Below are 24,860 nucleotides of genomic sequence, written 5' to 3'. Positions count from 1 at the left end.
ATTCTATTGATAAGTGGTGTATGCAGTGGGTGAACTAGAAGACACATGGAATATATACAGCTACTCAACACAATGTTGTTATATCACACACACATAATTATATACATATATATTATGATACTATAGAAATTAAATATATTATGTTCTATAATAGAATAACAAATGTCATTTATAAGGTTTTTTCGAATCGCTTTTTAGACAATTTCCACCCACTGTGTCTCCCCACATCATACAAAGCTAGCAACTAGAGATTAAACAGTAACTAGTTTCATGGTAAACCATAATAAAATTCATGTCGGTTTATCATGGAATATCAAATAAAAAAACGACCACTGCACTTTAAACACTTGCGTTAAATACGGCACAGCATCAATCAAAGCTAGCAACAGTCTCAACAGTCATCGGTTTGTCTGTTTAACTTGCTAATAGCTTGTCAATGTTATGCAAACTGCAACTTTTTGTTGCGTCTAATCTATTCAAACTGGACGCAACACAATTATTGTGGAATTTTATGGAGTTGTTTGAGCCCTGAAAAATAACAACAAGCAAGCAGAATGTGCTTTTGTGTCAGAATGTGTATTGAATCAACTGTGAACCGAAACTCGAGCTTTTAACATTCATCACTGTGGAGCTGTGTCTCCAAAAACAGCTCGGAGTTAGCTTAGACAGACACCCAAGCTCTGTACAGCAGAGGCACTGCTAAAGTTTAGCACCATCTCAAATCACTCCATATTCCCTACACAGTGCACGACCTTTAAAACTAACACAAACATCGTTTTGGTGCTGCTGTTTCATGACCCCCGAAGTTATAGGGAATAGGGAGTTAGTTGAGACGATGCCTTGGGAGAGTAAACCCTGTGCTTGCTGCTATTTTGGATAAGTAGAGTTTCAGAGATGGAACTTTAGGAGTGTTTCTGCACCCAGCTCACATGCATGCTAACTTGAAGCCAAGTTTGAGTTTTGAACTGCTTTCAGAGATGCAGCTCCACGGATGAGGACATATAGTGTGTTTAAAGTTTCATCTAAATTCCTCTGTTTTGGTGGTTTTGGCGTACGGGGTGTTTATCCTGGTGCACTGTATTGAATACAGTACACCTCCACCCAGCCACTAATGCTGCAATTACAGCTAGTTACATATATATCGTATATATTGCTGCTGTCCAATGAAAATTATGTATCTCAAAAATGCTGACTGTTCAATATAACACTTGCAATACCACAATGATACTGATAACCATGGTAATTCTGGCCAGGATCTAAAATTTTCTTCCCGTTTCATCTCTACTACCATCACTGGAAGGCTAGCATGTGCTCTCTTAGAGCGGAGCATCACCACTTGTGAACTGATGAGTGATTGAGATAAGGAAGAGTCACCCATGGACTTTCAGTAGCATCACCAGGGACTGAATTCCTGATCTGCCAATGATAGGTTGCATCACAGAGCACTTAACATTCCCTGCTTCCACATAACCCTGTGTAAAATTCTCAAGCTTGGAATCAGCTTACAGTTTTTTTTTCATCCCACACCCATCTGATACATGAGCTAATGATGTGACAAGCGCAGAGCTGGTCAGGAATTATCTGAGCGGCCAACTGTCCAATTACTTTTAGTCCTGTCAAATAGAAAGACGATGTATAGCGTCAACGAAAAGCATTCCCCAGCATTCCCCATATCAAATCAATACGAAACCTTGCACCAAAGCCTGGCAATCAACACTGCCTGCTAGAGTGTTTCCCTAGTGATCAGACACTAGTCGCTATCCATCAGTCATCTTGGTGCACGCCCAGTACTTCCCAACAGCTTCCTTTGAGAAGAACATTCAGTATCAGTCAAGCTAGCCATGCTGAGATTTTAGCTTTTACGCTCTACAGGACGGCCACATGGATCACTGTACCTGAGGGAAGTATTACTCCTCGGCGTGGGCAGTATGAGCTGAAATCTCACAATTTCACAATGTTTCCATCACAAAACTTAAAGAACTATCTGAGTACCTAAACAGTTACATTTACATTTATATTTATGGCATTTAGCAGATGCTTTTATCCAGAGCGACTGCCAGGGTTACTCATATTACAGAGGTGGGTCAGTGTAGTGTTAGGAGTCTTGCCCAAGGACTCTTATTGGTGTAGCGCAGCATAGTCACCCAGACCAGGAATCAAACCCCAGTCTCCCACATGGTGTGGGAGCTCAGTGGCAGGTAGTGGTGTTATCTGTTGCGCCACACCAACCACTAAAATATAGATGGCTCTTCTATATGCTAAAAAGCCTTTTGTAGAGGGATCTATTGTTAGGGATTGGTTGGGTACTTACAGATAGACATTTCCACACACTTCAACCACTGGGTCTTTCTTTATTTTTGTTAGATCTCAATGAGAAGGAAATGGTGTGTCCTCTGAAGAAGGCCTCTGGATTTGAACTGAGGGCTGGTGCAGGAGAGAGACCTAACGGTACTCGAAGTGGAAGGCCTCTGAATCCCTCTCCAAACCAACTGGGAACTGTTACATCCTTTAGTTCTTTTTATCTAGCTACTCTAGCTACTCTTTCAAACTTCCTCTACAGCTACAGCTACAACACAGTGTGTAAATGCATCAAACTGGGCTCGACCCGCCATCCCTCAAAATCCACGGAAGACAAGCGTCCAGGCTTTTCTGTCCTGAAGTGGTGTCTGAACGGGTCGGAGTCGATCGCTGTCTATAAACACAGACTGAAGACCCACCTCTTCCAAGAGTATTTGGGCGAATAGCAGAGTGGTCTCCTTACTGACTTGTGTCTAGTAGAGTCTAAACTACTAGAATATTTGAATTTTTAGTCTATTCAAACTAGCTAAGGTTTTTCTTGGGTAAACAGCAAAGCACTTTTGTAAGTCGCTCTGGATAAGAGCGTCTGCTAAATGCCTTAAATGTAAATGTATGTTGGTGGGGAGCCAGTGGCTCGCAGGACTATAAATTAACCTTATAAACATGGTTCTATATAGTCCCATAACTCCATGAGGATGGGTGAGTCATGATAAAGCTGCATTTATGCATTTTTTTTGTTTTTCCCATGAGAGCAAAGCCAACTAAGCATGTTTTAGATCTGAATGGGTAACTACTCAATTTCTGCACTGCAGATGCTGCAAAGCACTCCTGCTTTATAATTAGACTGGTCATTCACAGCAAGCAATGGCAGCACGTGCTTTGGAGTTGTGTGCACCTGCCATTGGAAGCATGCGTGAATATGCTCCTATCATGCAGCTTAGGGACTAGTTTTAAAGAAGCTCGCTTTAGTATTATTAGGGCCTTATGTAAGAACATAGCTATTTCTGCCACCATGTCTACAGTTTCCATTAACTCCCAGCAATGCTCACTCATGAGCGAGAATTATCTCCAAGTTTTAGCATCTTCGCTTTTCCCTCGCTTGCATGCACTGTCAGCACTGCCGAGCAAAAAGGCTCACCTTGAAAAGCCTGACAGTAAATGTCTGAATAAGGAAGTGGAATGGATTTAATAATGTGTTTAATAATGATTTTAGACATTTTGTCAAACAGGCGAGTCAGCTTATTAGCTTACACTTAAAAGCCTATTCTGATCAGCTTATATTGAGCATAATGACAAATATCAAAACTGCAGAAGAACCTGCTTTTCTTAAAAAGGCCTTCAGAATTACAACAGAATTGAACTGTTTATACAACTGCTTAAACATGGGCTTAGCCTGGTTTAGCCAATCAGATTGAACACAGACACAGGCTGAGGAAAGATCATTTTGCTGCTCTGATATGATGTAAAGTTAATATCAGAGCACATGTTCAGGCTATATGAGGCATTGTGACTCCTTGTATATGCATACCATATGTCCAAATGTTTGTGGACACCCCTTCTAATGAATGTATTTAGCTTGTCTAGTATCGCCAATAGAATAAAATGCCACGGTATACTGGGGGTATAAAGCCCCTAGCCTTGAGCTGTGGAGCAGTGGAACTGAGTTCTCTGGAATGATGGATGGTGCTTCATCCAATACATCTGGGATGAGTTGGCAATGATTTGGGGATGAGGTGAGGTTGTGATCATCCAACATCCTGATCTCACTAATGCACTTGTGCACTAATGCATTGACTGCAATCAAATCCTCACAGCAATGCTGCTCCAAGATCTAGTAGAAAGCCTTCGCTGGACAGTAGAAACAGTTACTCTGTTTAAATCTTTTTAAATAGCCTAGGTTTTATAAAGAACCTGTAAAGAAGATGTGTGAATATTTAAAGAATCTTCACTGTATGTAAAGTTTTTTTTACACATTTTTTACAGAAATATGGTTCTTAAGGGAATCAACTACGGTTCTATTATGGCATCGTTCAAAAAACACTTTGTAGGACGTTTATTTTTTAACAGTGCGTAGCTCTGACTTAGCACCCAAAGACTCACTGAGCGTTGGTAATTAATATGTACGAGTCACACATTCACACATGGATTTTGATGACCGTTTCTGAGGTTGTACAAATGTGTGACAGTACTGTGACTGTAAAGAAACTATGCTGAGAATGACATTTTGAATAAGACTTAAATACATACTGTGCTGGACAATGAAAAAATGGACATTATATCATGTTTTATTCTACAGTCTCACTGATGGTGTGAACGTGTAGACCCCTGCACCCTCCATTACTGTATTATGTTCCTGGTATGTTACTGTGTAATAATGTCAGGCCCTCGTTATCCCGATCCCGATCCGCCGCCCACAGGCCCATATAAGGACTTTCTGTTCAATTGTGTTCTATTGAGTTGATTCATGTTCGTTTGTGTTGGTTCATCTGTTTCACCTGGGACTGGGAGCATTTAAGGAGTGTTACCCCCTTTGTTCACTGCCGTAAATTGATTGTTGGGATCTCTGAGACGCTCTGAGATTCCTCACGCATTACTGGCGTGTTCAGGACGGTTCAAGATTGCGGTCCACGTTCGGGAGAAAGTCTCCACCCTACTCTAGAGGCAAGCGAGGTGCATTCGCTTCATGCTCAGGTTCCAAGGCCACCCACGTTCAAAGCAGTACGCTGCAAAGTTAGGTTAGGTCGGCCTTGCCTTTTGGTCTAGCGGCTGGTTTTGGTTTTGTTCATGGTTTTGTCCACATTGCTGTACTTCATGTTTCTTATTCATTTGTTTGGTTTTGTTAATAAACCGCCTTGCTTTGATCTCCATCTCTGCAAGTGTTCATCCCTTCAGGTCTGACCTCACACGCCATGACAAATAAGAACTTTTTGAGGGGTTGCAAGTGAGGCTGGTTGATTTTGGAAAAATCTGACATTGCCAATTGTTTGTATTCAGTCCATATTTATTTTGCTCTCTTAGTAAAGTAATATTCTCCCATGTATTCTCTTACCACTGCTTCACCAATGACACGCAACTCAGCCTTTCTTCCCAATCTTCTAACACAGGACGTCTTTTCTTGGATGGCAGCTCGCCACCTCAAACTCAACCCCAGCCAGACAGAGCTGCTGTACACCTGGGGAACTGCTGGACTTCACAATGATCTTGCCATCTCCTACAGAAGCTGGAAGCCTTGGTGTAGTCATGGATGATCAGTTATCGTTCTCAAGTCACGTTGCAAATCTGACACGGCCATGCAGATTCCTCCTGTACAACTTCCAGAGAATTCGACCCTTCCTTTTTAGAGAGGCCACCCAGGTGCTCGTTCAGTCTGTTGTCATTTCAAGACTTGCTTATTGCAACTCTCTTCTGGTTGGTCTCCCTCTGCGCACCATCAGGCCTCTGCGACTTAACCAGAATGCAGCGGCACGGGTTGTCTTTAATGTGGGAAGTTCAGCCATGTAGCTCCTCTGCTGTGTTCTCTTCATTGGCTGTGGTCTCCATACTGACTTTTGTCTTTAGTAGTATCTAAATGACAATATATTAGTTACATCTGCTTTTTCTGCTTAATATAAGCATTTACGTCTAGATTTTAATAGATTTTTGCAGTGTGACGTAAGAACAGGACAACAGTCAAACAGACAGAATCAACAGCAAAAGTAAAAGTGGTATAGTGCACACCTCTAAATACTCAATTCCAGACACTTTAAGCTCTAATATGTAGCTGTTGTTGAGTTTATATCCTATATTTGGCATGAGATACAAGAAGACTGAACCCTTTTCACCAGTGTAATGCTGTATTTGTTGGCATACATGTAAAGGACTGCCCAAGTCTGCAGCGTTTACAGTGCTTTTTACCCCACGGATGGGGTATTTTTGTACTCCTGAGACTAGCATCACTCCCTACTGAGTCTGGCAAGGAACTGTATAGAACCTTTTTGGTTTAGTCTGTTTTGTTTATGCGACATAAAACAAGCTGCTTACATGCTAATTAAATGCGAGCCATCCATCCACAAGTAAACCTTTACAAATGACACAATCATAATTTTAAAAAGCAACCCAATCTCACCCTGATTTCCTCTCTGAAATGCTCAACAGGGTTTATTACTGCATGCCTCAGATTTTAGTGGGACTTTGCCCATTGCTGGTTCCTCTGGAGGCAAAGCCATTGTGAATGTCACCTTCGTCTTCACACTTCCAGCCCATGGATCTACCAAGATCGCACAGATCTGCTAATGAGAAAGAGATGTGCCAGTGAGTTCGTTTAAATTTTAATTAGTGGTTCTCAGTGCTACCCCGCGATCTGTTTCGGCTGGTTAGCATCCAGCCGCAGCTCTACAGAGGGAAGCGTATCGCAGGGAAAATCGAGAGTGTGACCAAAAACGAGCGCTCTTAAGGGACGGCGGCCGTGCCAGGCAATGGCTGGCTTTCAGCTGGTCTCTGCATTTTCGGCAGAATAACAAGCAAAGTGTTTTGCTGGTGTCTTTGTGAATAATTCAAAGCCTTGTTTTTAAAGCTGCCAAAGGATTGGACTTAAAAATACCTGCTCTATAAAAAAAAATAAAAAAATAATTCTACCAGCGCTCAGATGGATTCAAGGCAGTTTTTGAACGACTTTTATGTTAAGTTAGATGTTTTTGACTAATTTCTAACAAATTTGGCTTTCCTTACAAGGTTTAGCAGCAGTAGATAGTATATAGCAGTAGAGAGTTTGTACTGAGCAGGACTTATTATAAATAAGAAACAATTATAATTAAGTATGTAAACATTTAGCAACTTTGTATTGTAGCCATTTTTAGTAAAGTTAGATTTGACTAAATAGAGATCCACTTATGTCCTGCAGCTCCACAATAAATAAATAAAAAAAAAAAATAAAACCAGAGGTTTCCCAAAACCTCTGTTACTGAAGTTATATGTTAATTCGCTCAAAAATTATGGGTGTTTTATTTTTTTTTTTACTGTGCTTTTAAGAGTGATATATTGAAATTACCTCTGTTCTCACTGGCTGCCCTGAATTGTGCCTACTGTACTATTTTCCTTGCTGATGTGTCCTGTTTTAATACTAATACTGTTCTGTACTGCTCTCCTTTCTTCTCTGAAAGGAGCTGCCCTCTGCTGTCTGCTCCCTGCTTTGAGAGTCCATTCATGGTTGGGTGCTGGTGCCTGTCTACCCTCTGGATCAGCTTTGCCCTGCTGTATAAACTCCCTTATTTTGCTGCCCTCCTTCTTACCCCTTTGTTTTTCTTTTCTTTTTGTTCTCTCTCTCTGCCCTGCATTGTGCCTCATGTGAAAAGCAGTTTGGCATAACTCATAACTTTTAACCCCTTTTAATGCAGCAAGGCTTCTTACACACTGAGGTGTATTACTCAGTAACTACAGGGACTTGCAATTAGAAGGAGCAAATCTTTGGTGATAGAAATTTGTAGAACAGTTGCGGCCAGTCTGTGGGACATAGGCTGTTTAAGAAGTTAACTTCAGTATGCATGGCAAAAATGGGTGGGGCAAAACTGCTCAAGGCGGAACGGGCAAAAATGCGTTTGTTCACGTGTTGGTTTTTACGACATCACGAAAACAGCATGTTCAAAATGAGCAGGGCTTGCAGTTCAGTTTCTCATATATGGGCTGTATGGACTGGAGAGTGAAACTTCACCAGCGTTTACATGCTGCGACAAAAGAAAAGTTCAGTTGCCCACGATATAGGCCCTTTAAATAAGGATGTAAGCAAGTAAGAAAGTTAACGGAAGCAAGGAGCTTTGTGCCAGGGATATATTGGCATCCTCCAGCTCCTCTCTTTCTTTCTGTCCAGTGTGTGCAGGCGTTCGGCAGCTAGCGGGCGGCTGATTCTCTCGCACCTTCTTCCGACCCTGCGATAAGTGCCAAAGCAGCATTTCTATAGAAGGACAGAGGTGATAATAGAGAAGCTAATGGGCTTTGAGAAAGTGCTGTCTGCCTCTGCGGACCTGAATATAGCACTGATTGGTCCGCTGTGAACCGCAGACGTGACATTTTTCATCCCGTTGAAAGGAAACTCTTCACCTGCAGAAACACACACATACACACACACACACACACTTCTCACGGCTTGTCCTCCTACTCCAGGAGTGTTATTACATGACAAGCAGTGCATGTTTCTGGCAGGCTCGGCTCCGCAGCAGTAAGTGAGGAGATAGATCACTGAGATTCTCTGACAAGTGAAGTAACAGCGCAGCTCAGAAGTAAGTGGACAGTAAGGGTTTGTCTTCTTTCAGCTCTGTCCTCCAGCGCACTGGATTCAAAATAAAACCCAGACTATAAAGTTAACCCTTTAAAGTTAATCATTTGCAATACTCCTTCTGATTTATAATGGTTTGGCCCCTCAGTATCTTGAGGAGCTTCTTAAATCCTAAAACCTGTCACATACACTTCGCTAGCAGGACGCTGGCCTACTGTCAGTTCCTTGCTTTAGTAAGAACAATGCAGGGAGAAGACCTTTCTCTTATAAAGCCCCTTAACTCTGGAACGAATCTCATATTGCTGTACAAGACTCAAACACACTCAGTGTTTAAATTTAGGTGTAAAACTGAAATGTACCCTAATGCACAAGTTTTCGGGTAATCCACCATTGTACTGTACTATTTTCCTTGCTGATGTGTCCTGTTTTAATACTAATACTGTTCTGTACTGCTCTCCTTTCTTCTCTGAAAGGAGCTGCCCTCTGCTGTCTGCTTCCTGTTTTGAGAGTCCATTCATGGTTGGGTGCTGGTGCCTGTCTACCCTCTGGATCTGCCTTGCCCTGCTGTATAAACTCCCTTATTTTGCTGCGCTTCTTCTAATCCCTTTGTTTTTCTTTTCTATTTGTTCTCTCTCTCTGCCCTGCTGCCCGCTGCAATGCTGTCCTGCTCTAGATCTTCACATTGATTCATTCACCTCACTGCATAGCTGTGCATTTCACTGTTTGCCTGCATAGACTTTCACATTTCACTCGCATTTCCATCATTTATGGCTTAATGTCACATTTTAAGGGGGAAAAAAACAAAGATTTATTGATTTAAATGATTAAAATGTGTCTGAAAGTGCTCAGTTTTAGACCATGAAATGAAACTCGAGTCACGGTCAATACATACTGATGCATAATGAACACAAGAACCTCGTTCTTTTCTCCAGCGCCCAAACAAAAGAAGCGGAACATCAGCATTCGTGTTGAATTTAGTGCTGTACTGGAACAAATGCCTTCATTTCAGATTCAATCTATACACTGGGCTCCCCGTGAGCTGGGAACATACCCTGTCTCATAGCATTTTAATGCATCTGTCAGGCATGGCTACAAAACTGTGAATAATGGGGCCTCTTCAATGGGCTATGGCTACAAAATCAAATCTATTCATTCAGTCGGCTGATAATTAAGAAGTGCAGCTAAATTACAGTCATTGGTTACACAGCTAGAAAACAACCCTAGTAAAATTCTGAACTGCTACATTAAATTCAGCAAAATAATGAACTACACCCACCTGTAGCTAAGAGAGTAATGGAAACTACTGGTATCAATTAACTGCTCACTGATTAGGGTGCTACCTGGAGGCCTAAATCAGCACATACTTACTTTGAATATATAGAGCTGTTCAGCGATCTCTAACAGACACTGTATGACACACTGGCTTCTACAGACATTGACTAAAATATGGACGACTGTTGGCAATGTGACACCCCTTTCTCCACTAGTCTCAAAGCTCCAGAAGCTCTGTGAAACTACAGTAGCAAACATGTCTTGGCTGATTGACGTCATTCAGGGCAAAGCGTGAACATATATAGCAGATCTTTTTTAAAAGTCCTGGCCACTGGACTTCTATATGCTCTGGATTCTGTCATGTTCAGGCATGCCTGGACTTTAGACTACATTTCAAGCTATTTCCTATTTGCTTGTTGCAGCTCTGCTTCTCTGACCAGATTTTGTACAGTGCACAGACACCACAAAGCCAGGGGTTCTGTCCATAAAGCAGAAGCAAATATGTGCTGCATTTGTAGGATTGTGCATTTGTAGGATCTGTGACAATGGGTATCCTGGATCATATACACTGCACATAACAGCATGTGGAGATAGGGAGAGACAGAGGCCATTGAGTCAATCAACAAACAGCTTCTGCTAGCCAATTATTCTGCTCTCCTAACAAACATGACCCTTTGCTAGTGACCGCAGAAGATACAGAAACAAAGCTGCAGACTACTGGGCCAACAAAGACCAGCAACGAAAAGCTGTGGGCAACTGTGGAAAGTATTGTGTGTAAATTAGTGTAGCGTAACCATGGCAATGGGTGCAGCATCACAATGGAAACGACTGTAGTGTAAGTGTGTAAATTGGTGTAGCGTAACCATGGAAATGGGCTTAATGTAACCATGAAAAAGAGGATATTAGGATATTATTTCCATTTCCTCGATTATAACTACAGAAATAGGTAGTTTAAAGCCAGTAATTCAGATGGATGTTTGTCAATCAACCAATTGCATAATTCTAATTCTATCACCTGGATTACGAGAAGAGAAGATCTGCTCATTTACAGATTTAACACACAACTTCAGGATCACTGAACAGGGCAAAAACAACTGAGTGACCCCCAAAGCAAGTGCAGCTATTTGACATTGATGGTCAAAACCTTCACCTGCTGAGGCAGGTTTTCAGTCTTTGCTCTACATTTCACACCGATAATGACTTATGAACGCTGGCTCCCTCTCTGGAATCGAACCCCAGTTACTCGTGGTCACCATGGTAGCCCCCTATGCTACCATCGAAAGCTGATAGGGCAAATAAAATGTCGCCGCCGCCGCCGCTGTGGGCCCACAATCGACCTGAGATTATCTAGAGTCACCAAAGGGCTAGGGGGCCTGCAAGGGTGGGTTTTGGGTCTGATAAATGCACGCATCCCAGCCCCCGAGAGTTATCTGAGTAACGTGTGGAGCGATCAAAGGAACCATAACTGATTTAATAAGACATTCGCAGTTTCACTGTACCGTCCGTGTGCACTTAGACCTGCATGGCTTAATCTTTGAGACAAGCATATGTTACTGGCAGGATCAACCAGGTTGCACCTTTCCGAAAGGAGGGTCAGCCAGCCGGACTCAACACCAACGGGAACCAGCCAAGCACCCACATACGACCAGCAAGGGCTGACGGCGGAGAAATTCCTGGGTGAGCAGAGGGGGAGAAGGCGAAGCCAGCCACGTCCATGGTTAGTTGGGAGGATTTACCCACTCGTGTGTGGGGTGATAAGCAGGAAATGTGTTAATATGTTTCTATTAAATGCTCTAAAATGCATAACTCTGATAGGAGCTCAACCTCTAAAACTAAAAGCAGTTATTTGAGGCCAAATCTAAACTCAGCCTTCAGTGAGCTGCTCTATTTTTAATAGCTAACGCTAAATAATGAGTTGATTACTAGTCTTATAACTCGAAAATAACTGATACACAGCGTTCCCCTTTTGTGTGAGCATTTTTGCGTGTGCTCAAAACTGCCTTTTTCCAGGAGCAAATCTCTGCAGTTCCTGCATCATAATTAAGTCACTACCTGCATCCATTATTTACAATGAAAGGACTAAAAATGCTTCTCCAGGAAACTGGAGCTGTGACTCAAACACAGGGAACAGTGTCACTGCAGGACACACAGACCTGCACTCAATCAGGCTTTAATATAGAACACATCAGTGGTAAATACATTGCTATTGGTTACACATCTGATTAATCATGTTAGCGAAAGGGAACAAACATGTAAATCAGAGTTTATCTGCTGCACCTGTAACACACATTTGATTATCATGGACAACACTTTCACAATTACACATTTCCCAGCACTTAATAAGACACAAACCACTGGGCAGCTGCTGGATTCCATCGGTGAACATTAATGATGAAAAATCGCTTGTTTCAAAAAAAACAAACGTACATTTTAACCAATTAGTTTTTTGTGGTGTAGGGGGTGTGTGTGTGGGGGGGGTGACTTAGTGGTATCCAGCCTGCTGTCTATGAACACAGGGCTACACGATGCAGTAAATCAAAGCCATTACACAAAACAACACATAGAAACAGGCTTCATGCTGTGAGAGCTGAACCAGCTACAACCAGCTATTAGGTTTAGTTATTATGTGATCTGAGATATTATCTGTAACTGCACTATATTCTATCATGATTACCATGTCAGTAGCTAATATGCTAATAATATGCTAACATGGGGACTCGATGTCTGTTAGAAGCTTTATTGTCTGTTGAAGCAAGAGCGTACATGTTAGTGCTAATGCGTTAGCACAGTGCTACTATATCAATAGTACAAATGGACCAAAAATTTAAAATATCACATATAATAAATATCACATATAATAAATATCACATATATAATAAGCCACTGGACCACCAGGTCTGATCTTCTGCTCAGGTGTACTGATATAATCAATAGTTCTGACAAGAGGAGGATGGGTCGCCCTTGTGAGTCTTGGTACCTCTCAGTTATAGTAATAATAACGTTTACATGGGCTGGAACTATTTGCTACTATTAACGTTAGTTAATATTACATAGCATATATTACATAGTAATATATAGTAATATTTTATATAATAGTAATATATTACATATATTTATAGTAACATTAGTCGTTAATGGAGGGAGGGCAACTAGGGCAGATAGCAATGGCTGAAGAAGAAGGGGAGGGCAGTTGGTCTGCATTAAATATTAATGTAATAATATACTTAAACACATTGGCCACAAGACCCAGTAATTGCAGTTAGCTGCAATCTCACGCCTTCACCTCACACTTGCCACAACCTCTGGGTGAATATGAATAGTGATAAAGTTTCCTACAGCTAAAGTAAAGTTTTCCCAGGCTCCAGCTGATTGCAATGGATGCCAGAAAACCTCAAAAAGTGAAAAGTGCAAGCAACCGGAACTTTTTGTTGTTGTTTTTGTTCCAGTGTCCAGAAAGTTGGTTAGAACTTTATGAGAACAGCTTTGGTAAGCTGTCTGCCACGTCTGCATACCTGAACTGCTACAGCGGAACAGCTGGAGTTCTGCTTCCGATTCTTTCTACTGTTTATTCACAGAATTCAGCAGCTGCCCACTGGTTTCTATTACAGGCTTTGAGTCAGTACAGTTTCTGTTCCCTTACAGAGAAATGTGTTGAAATGATACCTGACAGCTGACTGTACACAATAAAGGAGTGACGGTATATATCATTTAACATGGTGTTGCCTCAAAACGACAGTGTCACTGTCCTGCAAAAAAACCTGTCTCTACATTTAGTCATTTTTCACTTTGGCATAATGTGAGTTTGGTAGTTGTTTCTTACATTGTGTAAAAAAACCTTAAAGAAAAACGGACCAATAGGAATGCTTCAAAATGACTTTGAGCTTTTTGTGTGAGAGTGATGATGGGCCCTATTTTAGCGACCTTTCGGCGAGCCAACTTCGCACCGTGCAGCTTGATTGAGGGCGGGTTAGTGTGTCTTTGCTATCGTAACAACGGTAAAAAGTACGGCCCGAACTGCGCAAAAAGGCATGTGTTCTTAAATATTTATGGGTGTGTTTTGGGTGTATCATGCCATAAACCAATCAGCGTGTCACCTGCCATTCCTTATAAGAGCCAGGTGCGGTCTGACTTTGGAGGATTGCTATTTCAACTTTGCAAAGCTGGGGTGTACACACATTGGGCACGCGCCTGTGTTGACAATTCACTGCCAAGATAGCAACAAAGGTTAGGTTGTTCCCACTCAGTTGGGGAGTTGGGGATGAGGTGGGATGGTGATCATCCAACATCCATACCTCACTGATTTTCTTGAGGCTGAATGCTGATCCTCCAAAATCTAGTAGAAAGCCTTCTCTAGACAGTAGAGACAGTTACTCTAACAACAGCTGGATTAACTTTTTTTAATATCCTTGATTTCAAAAGAAACAATGTGCAGGTGTCTCAATATTTTCGTCCATATGTAGTGCTGTTCTAGATTTTTTGAGGACTATACCTCGATTATCAGCCTCGTTTTTGAACTTTGCGGGATGCGCTGGGTTTCTATTGCTCATTTGTTCTCTATGGATCTTGAATCAGGGGGAAATCTGGTAAGATCCATATTTCAGCACCGCTGGCCTCGTCAACTCAGCAGTCATATAAGTCATATATCTGGTTGTACCCAGCTAGTTTAATAAATAAATCAAGTGTATTTGCAATATGTTTTTTTCAATTTGTACTGACATTGTTATGCTCTTAGTACAGTACAGGTGTTTTTTTCTAGGTTGAAAAACCATTCCTTTAAACACTCATTAAAAATAAAAATCGGTTCCACTGAAAATCCACCGTTAAGCTTAACACTCCCTCTTCCTGTCACTCCGGCTCTAAGGACATTGCACGGCTATTTTTAGCCCTTGGCCCTCAACGTTCACCTGCGTTTCCTTTTCTACCGTTCTAGAAGCTTCACGGGATCGATGTCTGCACTCTATTGCTCTAGATGTTTTACAGGATCAATTTCTGCCTTCGCTGAGACGCTGCTCGCTGTTTGCAGGGTTTAGCGTCGGGGGGGATAATTGCTGTTTTCTCCCAGGCTGGAAAAGGTTCACGTGGACGGCTACAAACAACACACACCAGGGGCTCTGACACAAAGCAGAGAGAGGAACAGCTACCAAAAAAAAAAAAATATATATATATATATAAAAAATACAATGCACTCTTGACAAGGTCTGGAATAACACACCTTAACTGGACAGACAATGAGATAGGAGGAGAATCGAAACAACAACACACAGCAGCTTCCCTAATTGGCCCCCTGGCTTAGCTTCAGGAGCTAAAGAGTGAGTGTGTGTATAGGAACAGGAATAGTTTCTTTCCCTGACCTTCACTGGCCTGTATAGTGTCTTCCAGCCCAAGGCTTAAAGCATACAGTATTACGAAAGACTGCTGCAGGAATTGCACAACCTTCACCTTTTAAAACAACTTGCCGTGATGTCGAGAGCGGCTATAATTACTTCTCGCTCTGTTCGGATTGCCTGTCAAGCGAATGAGGTGATAATTTCACTAAAACAAATCCACAACAAGTCCACAACTCACCTCTACCTCCACAGCTGTTTATCAGTCGATCAGTCAAAACATGTTTGGTGTCTGAAGTGTGCTCCGCCAGCTTTGTCGCAGGAGCTACGAGGCTAATCTTGCTAACGAGTCATTTACAAGAAGCTTTCCAGCTACCAGAAACACCTGTCTCAGAATTGCTGGTGTGGTTTCTGACACTGTATGATATACTGTTATCTATATGAAGTATGGACGAGGTGGCTGCTACTGGTTTTCACTATGCTCCTTAGTCCATAATGACAGTAAGGGCCGACACCAAAATGGTTGTAGTCAGTCAGCTCCAACGGGTTGAAAAAGGGGGCAACTGTGTACATTTCAAAGTTCTCTAAAATATTCCTTAACTGTTCTCCATGGTGTCTGTTGCTTCATGTTTGTGGCCAATGTAAGCATATTTGAGTAATTAAGAGATTATTGTTATTATTATTAATAATAATAACAATAATAATATTCTTTGACCGATGCCTTTGACCGAAAGAAACACTACTACGCTCAAAGAACTATGTGAAGCACCTGGATTGCGAAGATTGGGTGGGGTAATAACAGTTGGTGTTGGTAGTTAGTGGATGGTGCTGGTTATCGGTAGCTTATGTTCATGTTGGATGGGGCTGGTTATTTATTATGCAGGTAGTGGTGTTGTTAATTGGTAGATCATGTTGGTGGTCGTTTGATGGTGCTCGTTATTGGTAGCTCATATTAATATTGGATGGTGCTGATTATCAGTAGATTATGTTGGTTGTTGGTGGATGGTGTCGTTTATTGGTGGATAATGTTGGTAGTCAGTGGATGGTGCTGTTTATTGGTAGATGATGCTGGTAGTTGGTGGATAGTGTCGTTTATTGGTAGATCATGCTAGTAGTTGGTGGATGGTGCTGCTTTTTGGCAGATCATGTTGGTAGTTGATAGATGTTGTTGATAATTGGCAAACCATGTTGGTAGATGGTGCCATGTTGGTGGATGGTGCTGGTAATTGGTAGATCATGTTGGTAGTTGGTGGATGGTGCTGGTTACTGGCAGATAATGTTGGTAGTTGATGGATGGTGTTGATAATTGGCAAACCATGCTGGTAGATGGTGCCATGTTGGTGGATGGTGCTGCTTATCTGTAGATTATGCAGGTAGTTGGTGGATGGTGTAGTTTATTGGCAGATTATGCTGGTAGTCAGTGGATGGTGCTGGTTATTGGTAGATCATGCTGGTAGTTGGTGGAAGGTACAGGTTATTGGTAGATTATGGTAGTAACTGATGGATGGTGTTGATAATTGGTAAACCATGCTGGTAGATGGTGCCATGTTGGTGGATGGTGCTGGTTATTGGCAGATCATACTGGTAGTTGGTGGATGGTGCTGGTTATTGGTAGATCATGCTGGTAGTTGGTGGATGGTACTGGTTATTGGCAGATCATACTGGTAGTTGGTGGATGGTGCTGGTTATTGGTAGATCATGCTGGTAGTTGGTGGATGGTACTGGTTATTGGCAGATCATGTTGGTAACTGATGGATGGTGTTGATAATTGATAAACCATGCAGGTAGATGGTGCCATGTTGGTGGATGTTGCTGGTTATCAGTAGATCATATTGGTGGTTAGTGGATGGTGCTGATTATTGGTAGATCATGCTAGTGGATGGTGCTGGTTATTAATAGATCATGCTTGCAGTTGGTGGATGGTGCTGCTTATTGGTAGACCATGTTGGTGCTATTATTATTATTGGGACCCACTTAGGACCCACTACTACGCTCAAAGAACCACCTGAAAGCACCTTAATTGTGAAGACTGTAGAAGCATTATAGACAAAGGAAGCCAAAAGCTCTGTGTTTGCAGGTTCTTCCTGAATGTGTACAGTGTACATGGTGCTGTTGTTGGCTGTAGCTCTCTGTCAATTAGTGAACAGACTCAGGAGAGGTTTCCAGCATTGTGCATCAGTCCAGCTCAGCTGGGGTTCGTCTCTATACTCACTGTACAGAACAGAGCCAAACACACACCTCCGGGGAAAACGAGGCTATATTACAGTTAGAAAGAGAAAACTGCTGTCTCTCTCTGCCAGTCTCTCTCTCTCTCTCTCTCTGAGACCTCTCCTCAACTCTTACATAAGAATTATGTCAAAACATGTATAAATAGACTGGTTTAAGGAGACGTTTAAGTAGATTACATAAACAGTGGGTGAGGAGAGAAGGAGTGGTGGAACTGCAGCAAGGGATGGGAAGAGGAGACAAGTGGAAATGGGGACTGTGGTTAAACTGAAAATGCTCAGAGTTTGTAGTCCTCTCTCCTCTGTGTTGGGGAGGGGGGGGTAACAGTTGGTGCTGGTAGTTGGTGGATGGTGTTGTTTTTTTGGTACATCATGTAGGCATTTGGTCGATAGTGCTGGTTATTGGTAGATCATGTTGGTAGTTGGTGGATGGTGCTGGTATTTGGTAGATCATGTTGGTAGTTGCTGGATGGTGCTGTTTTTTGGTACATCATGTAGGTAGTTGGTGGATGGTGCTGGTATTTGGTAGATCATGTTGGTAGTTGGTGGATGGTGTCATTTATCGGTAAATCAGGCTGGTAGTTAGTGGATATAGATAGATTATGCTGGTAGTTGGTGGATGGTGTTGTTTATTGGTAGATCATGTTGGTAGTTGCTGAATGGTGCTGGTTATTCGTAGATCATGCTGGTAGTTGGTGGATGGTGTTGGTATTTGGTAGCTCATGTTGATGTTGGATGGTGTTGTTTATTGGTAGATCATGTTGGTAGTTGGTGGATGGTGCTGGTATTTGGTAGCGTATGTTGATGTTGGATGGTGTCGTTTATTGGTAGATCATGTTGGTAGTTGGCGGATAGCGCATGTTTTTGGTAGATTATGTTGGTAGTTGGTGGATGGTGTTGGTATTTGGTAGCGTATGTTGATGTTGGATGGTGTTGTTTATTGGCAGATCATGTTGGTAGTTGGTGGATGGTGCTGGTATTTGGTAGCTCATGTTGATGTTGGATGGTGCAGGTTATTGGTAAATTATGCTGGTAGTTGGTGGATAGTGCTGGTATTTGGTAAATTATGCTGGTAGTTGGTGGATGGTGCTGGTTACTGGCAGATCATGTTGGTAATTGATGGATGGTGCTGGTATTTGGTAGCTCATGTTGATGTTGGATGGTGCTGATTATTGGTGAATTATGCTGGTAGTTGGTGGATGGTGCTGGTATTTGGTAGCTCATGTTGATGTTGGATGGTGCTAAATATTGGTGAATTATGCTGGTAGTTGGTGGATGGTGCTGGTATTTGGTAGCTCATGTTGATGTTGGATGGTGCTGGTTATTAGTAAATTATGCTGGTAGTTGGTGGATGGTGCTGGCATTTGGTAGCTCATGTTGATGTTGGATGGTGTCGTTAATTTGTAGATCATGTTGGTAGTTGGTGGATGGTGCATGTTTCTGGTAGATTATGTTGGTAGTTGGTGGATGGTGCTGTTTTTTGGTAGATTATGTTGGTAGTTGGTAGATGGTGTTGGTATTTGGTAGCTAATGCTGATGTTGGGTGGTGCTGGTTATTGGTAGATAATGTTGGTAGTTGGTGGATGGTGTTGATATTTGGTAGCTCATGCTGATGTTGGGTGGTGCTGGTTATTGGTAGATCATGCTGGAAGTTGGTGTCATTACTGGTAGATCCTGTTGATGTTGATGATGGATGGTATTGTTATTAGACCATGATGGTAATTGGTGGATCATGTTGGTAGTCATTTGATGGCACTTTTCTCTTCATCCATCGGCCGTACTCTCTTCTTGCACCAGACATCATACTTCTCATCCATCTCTAGCTTGCTCTATTTCTGCACCACTCTCTCTTCCTCCTCTCTTTCTCTCATTCTGTCTCATTCTTTACTTTCTTTCCTGACCTCTTTGCTCTTTTCCCGCCACCTTCCTATTCTATTTCTCTCTCTCTCTCTCACTCTCTGGACTATTAGGCTGCTGGTATGTGGACTGGAGAACAGGAAGCCCAGTGGTGAGTCTGGTATGAATAATCCACCTGAGAAAAGCATCTTGTGCTTATTTTGGACTTATGTGGCATCCACAGGGAAATGAAACACTTCCAATGCAGGCAAGCCATCTATCTGAGTGTGTGTGTGTGTGTGTGTGTGTGTGTGTGTGTGTGTGTGTGTGTGTGTGAGAGAGAGAGAGAGAAAGAGTGAAAGAGAAAGAGAGAAAGAGAGAGCGAGATAGAGTGGGCACAGTCACAGACAAACATGCACACACACAAACACACACACCCCCCCACACACACACAGCTGCAGACATGCAGTCTGGACAGGTCCTAAACACTAAACAAATTGCTCACTCCGTTTTAATTTAGTTGGTTTGTCAGAGCTGCTCTAAATCACGCGTGTTCAGCTGACAGCAAATATACTGAGTTTTATGTTACTCATAAATACATCTGTGTGTGTGTGTGTGTGTGTGTGTGTGTGTGTGTGTGTGTGTGCGTGTGTGAGATAGAGAGAGAGAGAGAGAAAAAGGGGTAATACCGAAATGCAAAAATGAAGGGAACCAGGTGGACGTATCAGCCTGACAGTAAACTTTACCTGCCGCTGTGTCCACACTGCAGTGACACTATAAACAGTAAATATGCAGAAGAAAAAAAACCCCAAAAGGTTTTGAATGCTAAAGTTATATTTCTTTTTGTCGCCAATATTTTTATTATAGAACTGCAATTCATTCAGTCTTTCAGCTACTTCACCAATGCTCTACATTTAGACTGCAATTAAAATTCAACCCTAATGAGAGACTGCAGCTCCACCTCAGTTTATATCACAATATCTACATTTAGAGTGTTATTAATATTCACCCCTAATGAGAGACTGTAGCTCCACCTCAGTGTATATCACAATACCTACATTTAGAGTGTTATTAATATAAAACCCTAATGAGAGACTGTAGCTCCACCTCAGTGTATATCACAATACCTGCATTTAGAGTGTTATTAATATTCACCCCTAATGAGAAACTGTAGCTCCACCTCAGTGTATATCACAATACCTACATTTAGAGTGTTATTAATATTCAACCCTAATGAGAGACTGTAGCTCCACCTCAGTGTATATCACAATACCTACATTTAGAGTGTTATTAATATTGAACCCTAATAAGAAACTGTAGCTCCACCTCAGTGTATATCACAATACCTACATTTAGAGTGTTATTAATATTCACCCTAATGAGAAACTGCAGCTCCACCTCAGTGTATATCACAATACCTACATTTAGAGTGTTATTAATATTCAACCCTTATGAGAGACTGTAGCTCCACCTCAGTGTATATCACAATACCTACATTTAGAGTGTTATTAATATTCAACCCTTATGAGAGACTGTAGCTCCACCTCAGTGTATATCACAATACCTACATTTAGAGTGTTATTAATATTCAACCCTAATGAGAAACTGTAGGTCAACACTTACAAGAAAGTCTAACAGAAACTAAGTCTCAAAAAGTGAAACTGCCTAAAAGTGTGTGGAAGAACCACAGAGAGAAACCAAGACTCAAAGGACACCCCCAAAGAGCATGATTTCGAACCACTGAAAGAAACAAAGACTCTCATAGACATGAGGAAGAATCATTGAGGGGAACCAAGACTCAAAAGGAGAAACTTCCTACGGGAAAGGAGAACCCACCCCCTACAAACCTGGTGTGGGACCACTGAGAGGAACCATGACTCAACAGGAGACACTCTTCAAGAGCGTGAGGAAGAACTACAGAGAGGAACCACAACTGAAAAAGAGGATCCCTTCTCCTATAGAGCACTTCGGAGAGTGTGCAGTTTGGATATAAATAATAAAAAGTCTAGTAGATGAAAGCCATCAACCTCTACTTGTCTGCAGACCAGTTTTATTTCTTGGTGCTGAGATTCAGTGACAAGACTCGAGTGAATCATTTCTGAATCAGAAAAGTGCTGACAGGTAGCTGGTCCTGCTGGTGTTTGTGTTTGGCAGACTGCTAGCTAGTCCACATGACTGGAGCAAATCTTAAGCCAGCTGACAGGATTTAAGAGAGGATTTCTGTAAGCATGACTGCAGACAGAAAAACAACCTGCATCTACCTGGGGACAAGACATTAGGACACATATACCTGCCTTACTGCTCTCAATGTCAGGACACTCCAACACACACAAGTGAAGCGAGATTTATGCGTTCCCTATTCTGTATAGCTGGGCTGTGCGCAGCAGACAGAAAAAATATATAAAGTGAATGCAAAAGTTCCTCATGGATTCCTCAATGTTTCCGCTTCCAATCTGAAATGCCATTTAAATACAGCACATTAAACGGCTATTTTGAATATACACGGCAATTCAAAAAAATATATAAACCCATTTCTTTGAGCTCAAAATCTCACCGAACTCCATTTTGCTCCCTCATCACCATTCCACCATTCAGAACAATGTATCCATGATGCACCCATTCATCAATGAACCGTGAGGTTCAACAATGTTAACACTATCACTATGGCCAGGGGGTCACAAGTTCGAATCCTGAGTCATGCCGCTTTGCCATCGGCCGCCGGAGTCTGGGAGGGCACAACTGGCCGTAATAGGCACTGATGGCACTCTCTTTCCTCATCACTCTTAAAGCGATGTTGGGCGGCACAGGCTACTGCTAGCTGGTGCGGTGGAGCTGGGGGACCTGGTGCTTTCGTCCAAACTTGTCTGTCGGCTGCCTGGCAATGCATCATCAGCAGCACTTTGAAAAGAGGCAGTGGCTGGCTTTGCATGTATCGGAGGAGATGTGTGTTAAGTCCTTGCCCTCCTAGTGCCAAGAATACTGCTAGTGCTAGGGTGAGTTACGAATGTGTGGGTTAATTAGCAGTATCAAATTGGCAGGACAAAATTATATGATATGGACCCTTTAAAAGGTAAACCTAATGATAGAAACTGTATTTTATATGTGGCATAGTTGGATAGCGGAAACGTGGTGCATGGAACCGACATACCATGAACCTCAAACACTGTTGTGCCCTCATTTGAAAGAAAATCCATCATAATCAAAATAGAGCTAGAAAACCAGCCAATACCTAAACCCTAAAACTGCTACATTACAGTCTGGGCTTCTATTCAATTCTAGTCAAAGCTGCCACCCTGAAAATGACAACAGCCATATGGACTATAGTGTTTGTGATTGCAGCTTTGCTCGGGCCAGTGTCCGCAGAAGAGCAGCCCGATTTGGTGAGCCAGGATTTAAAGGTCAAAGAACCTAGTGGTTGCTGGGCTGAGATCTGAGCCTAGCTCATGGAGTCACCTTATGTAGAAGCCCAGCTGTGGATCGCCCATCTCTAGGAGCACAGCAGACACTGCAGGTATGGAGTAAAAGCTAAACCCTAGCCGACTGCGTCCTCGCTTCATCTCTCACTGCACTGAGAGGACAGCAACCCCATCAGTTTTAGAAGAAGCAGGACCAGAAGGTCGTTGGTTCAATCCCCAGGACCTGCAGGTAGTCAAGTAACAGCACATTCACAGCTGTTTTCACTACCATGTATTTAATCCAGATTGTCCAGCTAGGCTATGTGGCTACTGTGGGCTGTCCTGGTGGTCTAAGCCAACCAATTAAAGTCCCAGAAATAAAAAATAACAGGCTTGTAAAAATGCACCTGGACATTCTTCACCCAGACCAAAGTCACATACTTACTATTTATACAGCCAAGAATAACTTCAAGCCCTTAATAAATGCAGTCTATTGCACATTTAATATTTAATCATTTGATAGATCTATAAATTTGCTGCAACATTGCTATATTTCTTTTTCATAAAAACAACTCCATTCATAAACAGTGCCAGGAGAAGGACAATGAAGATAAAGCACAAGCAGGCTTGTGGTTATGTGGACATGTGTATAAGAGAGAGTACTGATGTGTGTGTGTGTGTGTGTGTGTGTGTGTGTGCTTGCTAGAGTGTATGTGGGCGTGTGTGTGTAGAGTGTATGAGCATATGACTTACCACTCTGTGCCTCTCTGATAACAGGGTTTTCATGTGGAGAGGTGTTGGCTGGGTCATGCTGTTCTTGAATCTACACACACACACACACACACACACACACACACACACACACACACGCATACACCAGAGAGAGAACTTAATATCAAAGCCATGAACACTCACCGTCCAAATCATTAGCCCTACCTTGTGCTTTCCATTACTGGCCACTTTATTATAAACGCCTACCCTATAGCTCTAAACTGCAGGTGTTTCAGACAGTTTCAGACTGAGGAGTCCATGTGCTGCTGCACAGTTTATTAGCTCTCCTCTACCCCATTCATCACTGGTCATTTTCTGCCCACAGGACTGCTGTAGTCCAGACATTATTTGGGTGGTGGATATGGCAGTGTGTGTGGTGCAGGCACAGCAGTGTTTCCTGGGGTTTTTACACATGCCAGTGTCAATGCTAGAGCGTTGAGAGCCGATCCACCTTTTAAAAAAATGTCCAGCCAAGACCAGCTGATGAAGAGCTACAAACTATAACATCATAAAACACAAGCTATGCATCATCACATGAGCTACTACAATCTCTACACAAGCAAGGTGAAGCAACAGGAGGGGGCTTCTAATAAAGTGGAAAGTATAAGATCTAACCAAGCAAGCATACTTAGAAAACCCTTCAGCTCCAATGTTCAACAGGACAGTATCTGTCCACACGTTAGAGAACTCACTGGTCTCTGCTTCTGCTGAAGCACGAAGCCTTAGTGTAGTCTGGGGATGACCAGTAATGGTTCTCGGCTCATGTTACAAACCTGACCCTTCCTTGGTCATTTCTAGGCTTGACTACTGCAACTTCCTTCTGGCCTCTCCCTTTGCGCACCATCAGGCCCCTACAATTGATCCAGAATTTGGCTGCACGACCTGTCAACGACCTTCAATGCTTCAAGTTCAGTCCAGCCTCTGCTGTGTTCCCTTCACTGGCTTCCTGTAGTTGCTGCCCGCATCGCATTCAAAACCTTGACGCTGGCCTACAAAGCCAAGAATGGACCAGCCCCTCCGTACTTGATAGCAATGGTCAAAAGCCGATCCGCACCAAGAGCCCCTTGAGCTTCGAGTACAGCTCAGCTTGACCCGCCATCCCTTAAGATTCACGGAAGACAAGGGTCCAGGCTTTTTTCTGTTCTGGCACTGAAGTGGGTGTCCGAACGGTAGAGTCGCTTGCTGTTTTCAAACGCAGACTGAAGACCCTCCTCTTCCAAGAGTACTGTAGTGTATGTTGTGTATTCTCGTCCTCATACTGTAAGTCGCTCTGGATGAGAGCGCCTGTTAAATGCCTTAAATGTAAATACGTAAATGACACCTGATTATAAAGGGTTTCCAAGGGTTTTAACAAGGGGTTTGTTTACCTGTCTTGCAGTAACTACTAAGCATCTACTCTCTGAGAAGGCTGTGAACTAGATGTTGGGGTATTGCTATGAGAGACTTAATGAGAACATCAGTGAGGTTAGGATCACAAAGGCCTCTCCATCTC

The 24,860-nt window shown here is 42.4% G+C and overlaps 1 protein-coding gene across 4 annotated transcripts in view; it reads right to left on the bottom strand.

Annotated features, from left to right (window-relative positions):
- LOC140547057 (glucosidase 2 subunit beta-like) overlaps positions 1–24,860 on the bottom strand; it is a 325,295-nt gene that overhangs the window by 214,851 nt on the left and 85,584 nt on the right. For all 4 annotated transcript variants that reach the window (XR_011978387.1, XR_011978386.1, XM_072670576.1 and 1 more), the window contains exon 9: positions 23,351–23,420. Coding sequence is in view for 2 of the 4 variants with exons in the window: in XM_072670576.1 (XP_072526677.1) it covers positions 23,351–23,420 (70 nt within the window). In the remaining 2 variants the exon portion in view is untranslated. The remainder of the gene's footprint in view (positions 1–23,350; positions 23,421–24,860) is intronic.

The sequence above is a fragment of the Salminus brasiliensis genome, chromosome 24 (assembly GCF_030463535.1).
Source record: "Salminus brasiliensis chromosome 24, fSalBra1.hap2, whole genome shotgun sequence".
NCBI classification, from domain to species: domain Eukaryota; kingdom Metazoa; phylum Chordata; class Actinopteri; order Characiformes; family Bryconidae; genus Salminus; species Salminus brasiliensis.
The sequence above is the reverse complement of the archived record's forward strand: the minus strand, read 5'-3'. Positions and strand labels throughout refer to the sequence as shown.